At 40.5% G+C, this 12,557-nt stretch overlaps 1 protein-coding gene across 4 annotated transcripts in view; it reads left to right on the top strand.

Moving 5' to 3' along the window:
- The window catches only part of LOC139472243 (calcium-transporting ATPase sarcoplasmic/endoplasmic reticulum type-like), a 58,532-nt gene that overhangs the window by 14,172 nt on the left and 31,803 nt on the right, over nt 1-12,557 (top strand). For all 4 annotated transcript variants that reach the window (XM_071254631.1, XM_071254632.1, XM_071254630.1 and 1 more), the window contains exons 4-5: nt 7,457-7,561; nt 12,309-12,447. In XM_071254631.1, coding sequence (XP_071110732.1) covers nt 7,457-7,561; nt 12,309-12,447 — 244 coding nt within the window. The remainder of the gene's footprint in view (nt 1-7,456; nt 7,562-12,308; nt 12,448-12,557) is intronic.

The following is a 12,557-nucleotide window of genomic DNA, read 5'->3' as shown; positions in this document are numbered from 1 at the left end:
GACTAACAGGATCTGGTGGTCAGGCTCGCTGACTTGGTTGATGCATGTCATCATATCCCAAGTGGGTAGATCGATGCACATGATGTCAATCACTGGATTGAGCCCAGACTCAATTATTTACAGCTGGAATATTGCTGTGTTCAGCGTTAAGCTACGAACGAAATACAAGCCTGATGATCTAGTACAAGTTACGAAAGTAGCAAAAATAATATCTTAAATTATAGCTGTGTTTTTATAAAATGTAATTTTGGAATTCTGCCTCTGCAATGGGATGATTGATATCTCCACTAGGCTATCACTGTCATCTACAACATTAGCTGCACATTTGATGGTTGTGTAATACTATATGGCTTTGTGGAGCAAGATGTTTCTCTTCGTGGGGTCCATTTTATGGCATTTTTATGTCAATGATGAAAAATGACCTTGACCAGGTGTATATCGCAGGTCAGTGAATTCAGGAGTAGCCACTTCTTGAATTGTGGGCGAAGATCGTGTCAAACTACCAACGGGGAGAGATGAGTTACAATAACGATCGGAAGACTCAGCTGACATCCGATCAATAAATTGTTGAATTATAATGCCATGTAGCAAGATGGTGCTGCTCTGCTGGTACAGAGAGCCACAATGATCTGTCCGCAACATGTGTCTGAAGAAATATCAGTTATTGTGTTCAAAGTTCAGCATGTATGTCAAGGAGTCCTTGTCATGACCTTGTTTAAAAAGTTTAACATTATTGGTGTTAGGTTATGATTTAAATCGGCAAACTTCATGGAAAAATACCTCCATGCTTTTGTGGTACAGCTTCAGAATTGAAGATATTTTCTTCTAGTAACACTAACAGGACAGGACCGGCATTGATTAGAGGGGCTGTATGAATTGATGTCGATATGTTGATACATAACAGGGCATCTTTCATCACTCAGGTGATGATTGTGTCGGTGTCGATCTGTATCCTCAAGCTTTGGGTCTGTGGGGTGGCCTATTTGATGAAAATGTTGCTTGTCAATTGTGTGAAGACCATTCAGGTGTCCATGCTCACTGACCATAAGTGTATGTGTTTTCATCAGTTGCCAGACATTTAATTTATTTCAACTACTTGAATAAACTTATGACATGAAATTTTCAAAGGTTTCAAAAGGTAACTGATGACGTCATCTTTTAAATTTTTGTGAAAATGATCAAACTGTTTCGAACATAAAAATGCAACGAACAGATGTGATGAAATAATGAATGATTGTATTCAATCAGAATGAATACGAGTCCAACGTAGTCATATTGGTTCCATTCGGCTGATTGTAGCTTGTCAACAAGACATTTAATGAATCATTAGAAATTGGCACTAGTCATTTGTCATTCTTAGGGTTTGCTATATATCACTGTCAGGAATAGTGACAGTTAGTTTCTATCGCTGTGAATGTTTTAGAACCTCCCAGATATTCTTGTTTTAATAAGTTATATACAGGGAACACATTGTCCACGCCTTAGGAAGCTCTCATTGTTCCTGACATTTCTTGTAATCAGTTAAAGAGCATGACCAATTTCCTCTGGAACGCTCTCACTAGACACCGGGCGTCCATCTTGGTGGTGATTATCGGAGATCAGGGGACAGTCTATTGGTGGTTTCTGCAGAGATTTATTGATGTCTACTAGGGCGTGGTGGTGGACAGTGCTGAACAAACATTGGTATCTTGCCGTCATTGCCGGAATAAGTATGTACATAGTTAGGCCATTACAACACTTAAACAGTGTCTCACCAGTCAACATTCTTTGCATGATAGAGAGCTTATATAGCATATGTTGGTTTGCTTATGAATAATTTGTGTTTTAAGGGCATATGAGAGTTTTGTATCATTATCAGTACCAGGAAAATTTGCAATAATGGTTTAAATTTTGAACCAGATATTTGCTTTTAAATGGTTCAAAGATCTTACTTTAAATGAGTGCTGAAAGAAAAAAGCTAAAATTTTCAACAGATTTGAAAAGAGCTCTTCAGAGCTCCATTATTTCTGCAAAACTTGGAATGATTTCAACTCATGTCATGGCTCCCAGTAGTGCATTGTTAGATCTCGGCAGACCTGATAAAAACGTTTGGTGGGAAAAGTTTGCAAATCACATGATGCTGTTGATTTTGTGAGCTTGTTAAAGGATAAGTAGAGGTGAACTGTCTCTACTTTAAGACATGCTTGAAGCATAAAAATAGTCAGCAATGCTGTGCAAGTAGATATCTCTCAAGAATGGTTAACAGAAACAGCCATCAACCATAAATGTCAGTCTCAAATCACGAGGATGAGTAAGTTTGGATTCCTCTGAGAATAATGAAAATAAACCGAAATATGTAGAAACCATCAACAAAAGAAAATTGATGTGAAAAGTCCCTTGATGCGTCTGAATTTGTAAGAAATGACGAAACTTGCTTTGGAAATTGATTCTAGTTTTGAAGATCGAGGCAATTCTTGTGAAATGAATACATGGCTGTTTCAAGCATGGGTTCCTGTTGAGATATGGTGTGGGACTGAGACACGATGCTGAAGAAGGTGCTCTGCATGCAAGGAAGTGCTGTGGTGGAAAAACGGTTTTGGATGGAGAAACTTGCATGACTGCTTGTTGGGGATATGAGTACAACAGGAGCAGTGTTTCCTGCCAGCACCGCTGCCTCCGCAGCAGTGTGTCCTTGAGAGCAGACGTGGAGGTTATTCCACAGATAGGAGTTGCTAGGTAGCGGTGCTCACTCTCAGTACTGCATGGTTAACTAGAGGTGCAATTCACTGGAAACTTGGTGGAATATTGAATAAGGTATTATACTTGACTCAGCCTTGCAATCTGGCATCACCAGAAAATGACATTGGTGGATGTAGAAGTACATTCCGAGGGCCAGTCTAGTATTTCTCATATTTGGTCCCAATTGGCCAGCAGAACCTCGGTGTCAAGATTGCTGAGATTCAGTAATACATGCAGAATGTTCATTCTGATTGTGTGATATTAGAATCCGTTATTAATAATTTGCTTCCAATAGTGCCAGAATAAGTGCTACCATCTGTAGGAGATGCTTCAGTGGCAGTCAGTGTTCATTAGATTAATATTACTGTGGATACAGTCTGCGACTTTTGCCTTTAGTGCGAAGTGTCTTGTGAAATTGTGTTCAGTTAGTAAGTTCAGCTAATAATAGCCCCTCTTATAACACTGGCATCAACTGCCACTAATACTGAGCGCTAAGATGGGGCTAGTAGACTCAGAAGGTTTTCGCTCGTCACGCCGAAGACCCAGGTTCGATTCCCGACATGGGTACAATGTGTGAAGCCCATTTCTGGTGTCCACCGCCGTGATATTGCTGGAATATTGCTAAAAGCGGCATAAAATCAAACTCACTCACTAGTTTCATAATGACGCAGCTGAACCTGGACTAACTTTAGTCCCAGAAATAAAGTATAAAAATATATATCCATTAAATATGAAGTAAAATTCAAATGGAGCCCAGAACAGTCTAGAGCTGAAGCAGTATATAGACTTGCCAAATCATTCTAGGCTTGAGTGGGATTCCTTTCTTAATATTTTCTGAGGTCTGGGGGACGAGGTAGTACCCACCTGGGTGAGATAGCCTCACTGAGAAGATCTGCCACAGCTTGCTCCTTGATCAAACTTGTATGGAAAAAAAACATGGATAAGTGAATGCTCTTTTATCACGAGATGGGAAGAGTTTTTGTTTAGCAATGCTAACTGTGATATATTGACAGGCTGAGTTGGGTTTAATGCTCTGGTGGTATCTTTTTGCTGGATTTCTCAAGATGACTGTATAAGTAAGCTGAAAATTTGAAACATTTTACCAGTGTTCTAACTCCTGTCTACTCCCAGGGGGCTTTGGGAGGATCAGCTTCGACTATATTTGGAGAGCTTCAGCAGATGTACATCAGCAGCTTGTGTAATGGAGGCTGGGGGCCTGCTGGGAGGACCGGATTGTTTATCACATTAGTTTGCAGGTGGCTGTATCATTGATGTAGGTCAGTGTGCCAACTCGCAGTCCATGGACATCGGGTTTAGTTGGAGGGGATAATACAGGTCATTTTGCCATTGTTATGCTGAGTGTGGATCCATTTTCTTATCAACTTCTGAAGATTCGAGAAGATTAAATTTTGAATTGTTCAAATAGTTTTGTTTCATATCTAATGCAAGGGAGTGGTCCTGTTGTGAAGAGTTGTGTCCCTTGTTGTGTAGGACATGCTGGTTGTCAGCGATAGAAACGGTTTTAAGTCTACTAGTCCTTATAATGATAACATATAGCAAAACCCTGGCAAATTTCTACTAGTCCTTATGATACCTTAACTATTGGCAAGGACTATAGGGCTAGTACCAATTTCTGTAATTGTCCCATCAATTGACTAGGATATCTCTCGGCATTTATCACATGGAGCAGACAGGGACACTTTTTGACTTGTGAAATTCTGTCCAAAGCTGTGTTAATGCACCTCACTATCGAAACACTAAACATTGAGTCTGTTTTCTTCGAATTTGTCTGAACATGAAATAAGCAAAAGGTGAAATAGATGGTTTTGTATGTGAAGTGTTTTGATCAGAACCAAAAGCTGAAATTTCTTGCCCAGTGAGATGTGTGTGTTTTGCCACGGTACATCCGTTCACTGAATACGTTATGTTCCTGTTTGTCCGCGTACAGCCTGGGTTTGTTAATGTCTACATGTAGGTGTGTCAGACATGAACCATCTCTAGCTGTTTACATTTTGTGTTACACAAACTCGGCCAACACATTTCAACAAAATCCCCTCATAAATTAGGATTATGCCTGCTATGGCTACAAGCTCCCATGTCAGTAGCTCGTGCTGAACGCCACTCAATACACAGGATGCTGCAGTCTTTGTTTTATGCTTGGGAAGTTCTACCCCATCATATTAGGTCAGTGAGAAAACGAATTGTCGCTTCTACACAATGTCCGTCTGAAATAACTGCCTTCTACATTTGTGATAGATATGCCATATATTATGTTAAAAGCTAATTCCATCTTGTGCTTTTTTTAGAATTTTGAGTTCGACCTATCTGGATAAGATGTAACTTATGTTTACTCTTTGGATTATAAATTGAGTTTGAGGCAACAAGGAATTTGACACTTTTGGGTTAAAATAGTGATAAATGTAAGTTTGCTTGGATCCGAAGTTCTGCTCAACCAGAGACTCGACATTTTGAATTGGAAACATTATCATTAACTGGAGTATTTTATAGTCTTACGACTTCTGATTTGTGAATCTAAATATCTATACACTTTTGTAGCGTGTTAAACAATTGCTTTGGGGCCTCATGAGAAAGCATTGGCATAAGTTATAAATAAAGGCGTATGGGTATTGTTTATCATAGGTCAAAGGTTTGGTTGTGGTCACTTGTGGTCATGACATTTGCACTTCGTCCTGACCACTGTATGTTAACAATCAGCTATTGATATGATAGAAGTTGGAACTAGTACATTTCCTTGAAGTTGAATGACAGGGATTTATGAAGGACTCTTAGGGTCCGGGGTAGAGTAGGTCTTCAGCAACCCAATGAATGCTTGCCGTAAAAGGCAACTAACGGGATCGGGTGGTCAGGCTCGCTGACTTGGTTGATGCATGTCATCGATCCCATTTGCTTGGATCGATACTTATGTCAATCACTGTATTTCTTGTCTAGATTTGATTATTTACAGACCGCTATCATATAGCTGGAATATTGCTGAAAACAAACAATGACTCATTGTTTATTGGCCTTGGCAGGCATATTGGGATTTTATTAAGGCTCTAAGTTTCTTAATTGTATAGGTGTTACAACAATTCCCTTCAATGCAGTAATGTAAAATACAGCATGAAAGCCCCTTCCTCTATATTTGATCTTGTTATCAGTGGAGTCAAAGTCACTACAACCAGGCCTCCACATTTAGAGTTATAACTGTATTGACGTAATTGGATTATTATTTTTTTTCCCCGTTGAGATTGCCTTTTTATGTTTGCTGTAAATTTATATCAGCCTCTGAGCAGGTCTAGACAAAAGCTGAATGCTTAATGTGGATATTGTACTTGCCGACATAAGAAATAGATGACCTTTGCCCTCACAGCTACCGAATGTGTTGAGTATTGATTTTTCCGTGAAGGGAGACTTGTCCGGGGGCCGATATAAAACACAATCCTGTAAACTTGTCAACTGCTTTAAAAAACTCTGCAGTCTGCTCTCAGAAACAGCGAGAATAATTCGTCTTTATGCACCGGGGACGAAGACTGCTTTATAAGGATCTTATCTACATTGTATCGAGGTGCTCCAAACGGAATAAATAGGCCCCGTTCCCAATTTGTTGCTCACGTGTTTGAAGATGTGTCCATGGGTTTGGTAAATGAGACCTGAATTGTTGGCATCTATCCTGCATCTTAATTTAGCACCAAGGGAATAGAATATCGGATTGATTTAACAGGCAGAACCTGGAAAGTAAAAAGGTCTATCTTGGTTTTCTTGATGAAACAAATTTGCCTGGCTGAGTTTCTGGATTGGAGATCCTTAAAGTTGTCCAGTAGTGTGAACTGTTCATTAAAGATGACATTTTGTACATGGACAGTGATGTCTGTATTGATTTGGAATAGCTGTGGTGTTTGGTGTTGGGTCGTAGTAGAAGGCGGATAGTTATTTTATACCCCCTAGGGCCCATTAGTTCCGTTTGTTGCAAGAGCTGATTAAATATGGACCCTGTGTATACAATGCAGGGATTTGTTTGAGACGGGATTTTGGGTTGTTAATTTCTCAATAGAAAATATGACTTAATCACTTGAAAATCTGAAATGAATGACTTGGGAATCTACACAATGACCATTTCGCTTGTTTACTATTGGAGATATATCTGTGATGAAATTAATAATACTATATGTGTATAGAAATACCTATATATAGACCTTCAATTTGTCAGTTTGATGTTAACTATGAGCTATGTTTAATGTTCAAAATTGAATTTTCAGCCTCCTTTGTCCATTCATGTAATTTCAATGAATGTAAACGTTTTGTGGCACAGCGAATTAAGTATAGATATAGCGTCTTAAATTTGTATCGATACAGCATCAACATACAAAATTCACTGATACTTTGAGGCCCGTGAAAACCAGGGTAGAATAGGTCTTCAGCAACCCATGCTTGTCTTAAAAGGCGACTATGCTTGCCGTAAAAGGCGACTAACGGGATCGTCAGGCTCACTGACTTGGTTGATGCTTGTCATCGATCCCAATGGATGGATGCTCATGATATTAGTCACTTAATCATGTTGTCAATCACTGGATTGTCTGGTCCAGACTCGATTATTTACAGACCGCTGTCATATAGCTGGAATATTGCTGAGTGCGGTGTAAAACAACAAACCAACCAACCAACCACTCACTCCTTCCATTCCTTCCTAGTCTCGTCAGTCTTTCTGTGTCTCATGATTTCTGTTTTTTCTCTGTTGCAGGTTTTAGCTTGGTTTGAAGAGAATGAAGAGCAAGTGACAGCCTTCGTAGAACCATTTGTTATATTAACCATTTTAATAGCCAATGCAGTAGTGGGTGTGTGGCAGGTACGTTCTTCTATTTGTATTCATTTTGTTCAACTATTTAGGGGCCAACCATTTTTTCATCAAGGGTGTCTGGGATGTTTTGAACATGTTGAAGCACTGGCGGAGGGGGAAAATTTTCCAAACCACCTTTGATAGTTATATAACTTGTTGACCCCTTATGAGTATGTTTCATAATGGAGAAATAATTTGAATCTTATCTATCTTTCTGAAGACGAATCAACCTGTGGCTCATATGTTCCATTCCCGGAATTGGTAGATTCAAGTTATTTCTCCGACTTAAACCATGTTATGATTTATACATATTTTCTCCATAACTGTGCATAAGGACCATTGCTAGAATTGGTCTTCAGCAACCCATGCTTGTTGAAATAGGCGACTAATGGGATCGGGTGGTCAGGCTGTCTGACTTGGTCGATTGTATCCCAATTGTGTGGATCGATGCTTATGTCAATCACAGGATTGCATGGTCCAGACTCAATTATTTACAGACTGCCATTTTATAGCTTGAATATTTCTGAGTGCGGCGTTAAACAACAAACACATTGTATGGGACAGACTTGATTATTTGTCCTCTACTGTGATACAGTTGGATACTCCTGATTGTGTCAGTAAACAACATTCACTTTCAGTATATCTGGGATCAGGTGGTCACAATTTGAGTTTATTTATTAAACCAGTAAGACTTTCAACAAGGTACTGATTTTACATAAGAAATTATAAGCTTTAAACCTTTAACCTGCTAAATTAGAATTGACTCAACATGCTCAAACTGTGATTGTGATGAGAATAATAGGGGTTGACTGCAGGGCTTCCTATCAAAGAACATCAACACAAGTACAAGCAAACACTTCTGTTATCTTTAGTGATGGTAGGGTAGCCTTGTGGTTAAAGCGGTCGCTCATCACGCCAACAACCAGAGTTTGATTCACAGCATGGGCACAATGTGTGAAGCTCATTTCTGGTGCCCCACCGTGATATTGGTGGAATATTGCCACAAGCAGCGTAAAACCCAACTCACATTGTAATTTATGAATCTAATCAGCTATAGTCAGCCCGAAAACAAAACCTAAACACAACTGCTTGTTAAAAGATCCCTAATAAAGCTACTGTGGTTAATTTGCATATCATTAGCAGTCACACCCTGACATTTACTAAACAGCCTGCCAGTTAAATTCTTTTTACAAATACAGTCAAAGGATCTGAAGTTGGTGGATTTAATAGTAGTTTCACATTCTACCACCAGTTGGTCTTAGTGACCTTCCTCTGACCTAAGTAATTACCTCCCCTGATGAGCCTAATGGATGGGGAAATAAACTGTTGGTTGTTCTGCCTACCCTGCTGGCCCACATCAAAGCTTGTGTGGGCATCACAGTATCAGGCCGCTTGTTGTATGGGTATCCTGTTCCCATGAATGACTGAGGCTGCTTATACAGGTTTCCCCTGGTAATTACAGCCTTCATGCATCACCACATACAGACCTCCTGAACGCTGGTGGAGATTGATTGCTGCGGGGAGGTGGATGTGCTTTATGTTCTTATTGGCTTCATGACATCATAGAGTTGTTGTTCTACATCTGTGGCATTCTTTCGCCAAATGTTGCTCATTTTGGAGAGAGAAATAATCCGTAGGTTATGTGTTCCATAATAACACATATAACAGCTTTTGCATACCAAATTATTTTGTTGATGGTTGGGAATTCTTATTGGAGATGCGTTTCCATATGGAAATGTACAAGGGCGTCCTTCACAATTGTACATGCCCTCCCACACTGTATGTAGAGAAAGCACCACCCCACTCAGTGACCATCATCACCAAGTCTTCCCTACCTAGAGGATATAGACCTCCTCTGTCCCAGGGATCTACCCCTCCAACCTGGGGATCTACCCTTCCATCCTTGAGATCTACCCCTCCAACCTGGGGATCTACCCCTCCAACCTGGGGATCTACCCCTCCAACCTGGGGATCTACCCCTCCATCCTGGAGATCTACCCCTCCATCCTGGAGATCTACCCCTCCATCCTGGGGATCTACCCCTCCAACCTGGGGATCTACCCTTCCATCCTGGAGATCTACCCCTCCATCCTGGGGATCTACCCCTCCAACCTGGAGATCTACCCTTCCATCCTGGGGATCTACCCCTCCAACCTGGGGATCTACCTTTCCAAACAGGTGTCGAGCCCTCTACCTGGAGATCTACCCCTCCAACCTGGTATTGACCCCTCCACCATGGGATATGACCCACACTGTTAATGCCCCTCCCACCCACACTAGGGCAGTAGGACGGTGGAGTAACAGCAAGAAAGGGCCCCTTTGGGATGTGCTTTGTATCTTCCTCTTACAGTCGCAATCGCCTTCGTCTGGTGATATTCCATTCCAATTTTATGACCACTAAAACACCAGCCTATGGTAAACAATGGCCCAGCTCTGTTGATCATAACTGGACTCTTGGTATTCTGTAGACGAGGTAAAGTCTTTTGAGCATCCTTCAGGGACAAAGTAGATAGTTATAACAGCTATAAGGGGATCTGTATCTTGTCCAGACCATGGGTGGTCAGATTAGCAAAGCCAGATAGTTCAGTTGTCTAATGGACCTACAGCTAAGATAAGCCATCTATTCACAAGGTTAAAAACTAGGGTGTTAACTAGGTTATCAACTGGATGAAACATTATGTTAACAAGGAAACACAAGTCAATTTGAAAACTAAAACATATCTTAGTCTTTGAATGACATTTAGAAGTGATACACATAAGGTAGAGAATTTATGGATGTCAAATTCTTTAATAAAAGAATTTGACATCCATAAATGCTCTTCCTTACAAGTTACCTACAGTATAAATTGAAAAATGCTAACCATGGTAACCAGAAAATACTGTTGGTAACATGACTAATATCAATATAGGTTCACGTATAAAAAATATACAAACATGAAAACATGGAATACGGACATGATTGTTTGCTAAAGTAGGTTTCAGAAACATTTATCGGGAGTTATTCCCAGTATTATCAACATTCAATATTTAGGCTTTGGTGTTTGCTTGAAGCCAACTTTAGCATTTCCCAATTCAGATCTGTTTAGCTTTGGACCAGAAGATAGACGGAGGAGTGGGTTAAACAAAGATATGACATATCACATTTCTCTTACATGTTTTTATACATAGGTGTACAGCTTTGTAAACACCGCAGACTAATTTCCATGACTTGATTACTAATTGGACCAGCACCTTTGGCACCTAATGGTGTTTGGCGCTGCTCTAGAGTAACAGAGTTATGTGGGTACTACTGCGGCAGAAATAGCTTCCAGAACATAGCCCCTAGCAGCTGGGGGCCTGGGGGTGAGGTAGGATCTCATCTCTCAGGGGAAACACTATATCGGGGCTAATATCTTGAGCATATTCTAAACAGACAGAGCACTTGAATAACTCTGTCTTTAAGTGCCAGGTTCATTGAACCCTGCCTTTTATGATGTCTGACTTATGATGCTTTGTGGACTGTTATAGGAAGGTTATGATTAGTGGGGAGGGTTGGGTGGGGTGGGGTGCTTCAGGGTAGGGTTGGGTGGGGTGCTTTAGGGTAGGGTTGGGTGCTTTAGGGTAGGGTTGGGTGGGGTGCTTTAGGGTAGGGTTGGGTGGGGTGCTTTAGGGTAGGGTTGGGTAGGGTGCTTTAGGTTAGGGTAGGGTGCTTCAGGGTAAAGTGGGGTGGGGTGCTTCAGGGTAGAGTAGGGTTGGGTGGGGTGCTTCAGAGTAGGGTAGGATTGGTTGGGTTTGCTTCAGGGTAGGGTTGAGATTAGTCTGTAAGGTAGGTGGTTTGGTCGGGGTGGGTTGCCTGTGTCTGGCTGTTTCAGGGGTATATCGTAAAACAAATGAGGCATGAGATAGTGATCATCATTAAAGGCTAACAATCTCTGAAGTTTACTATTCTAGGACCAGTTGACAGTTTTAATCCTGAATTTGAAATTTGAAACCTTAACTTTAGATGACAAGCATTTGACATAATAAAGCATCAATAAAGAATTGTCAGATAGGTTATCACATGGGTAAGTGCAGATCCCTTCTGGTGCCATGGTGCCACTTATGATACTGGTACTCCGACCAACTTAACCATAATTTGACAGTTCCTCCATCCTGCATATAAACTTGCTAAGAGACTTCATTTAATCATGTCCTAATCAAATAATTATATTGAACCTGCGTACCAACCCAACATCTCATGGTATGTTCTTGGATTCACAAGTATTATTTTATTTACCTATAGTGACTGGTTTAAAAGCATACTCAATCTCAATAATAATCCCTTTTAGTTTAACGATTCACCCAGCAGTCAGTAAATAATCAAGTCTTGACCCACAGTTCAGTGATTGATATTGTGCTTGTTGTTCAACACCTCACTCAGCAATATTACACTGTATGACGGCAGTCTGTAAATAATCAAACCTTGACCTGCAATTCAGTGATAGATATTGTGCTTATTCAACACCTTACCCAGCAATATTACACTGTATGACGGCAGTCTGTAAATAATCAAACCTTGACCTGCAATTCAGTGATAGATATTGTGCTTATTCAACACCTTACCCAGCAATATTACACTGTATGACGGCAGTCTGTAAGTAATCAAACCTTGACCTGACATCCCCTGTTGATAATACCCGATGCATGTTATTAGTTACATATTGATGTGTCATCAGTACTGATCCATGAGCGTTCCGTATCTGCAATGATTAACGTGTATGAATATTTCCCCTCACAGGAGCGTAATGCAGAAGACGCTATTGAGGCTCTTAAGGAGTATGAGCCTGAAATCGCCAAAGTCTACCGCCAGAACCACCGTGGTATTCAGAGAATCAAAGCCAGAAACCTCGTCCCTGGTGATATTGTCGAGGTGTCAGGTACGCATATTGTTTGAAACCAGTGAGTGAGTTAAAATTTCAAGTCACTTCGGCAGTATATCAGCCATGTCGTGTCTTGTTTGAATTCAAAATATAGTCTAGGAGCAATA

The sequence above is a fragment of the Haliotis cracherodii genome, unplaced genomic scaffold (genome assembly GCF_022045235.1).
Source record: "Haliotis cracherodii isolate W230 unplaced genomic scaffold, xgHalCrac1.p SCAF_24, whole genome shotgun sequence".
In the NCBI taxonomy this organism is placed as follows: Eukaryota; Metazoa; Mollusca; class Gastropoda; order Lepetellida; family Haliotidae; genus Haliotis; species Haliotis cracherodii.
The sequence above is the reverse complement of the archived record's forward strand: the minus strand, read 5'-3'. Positions and strand labels throughout refer to the sequence as shown.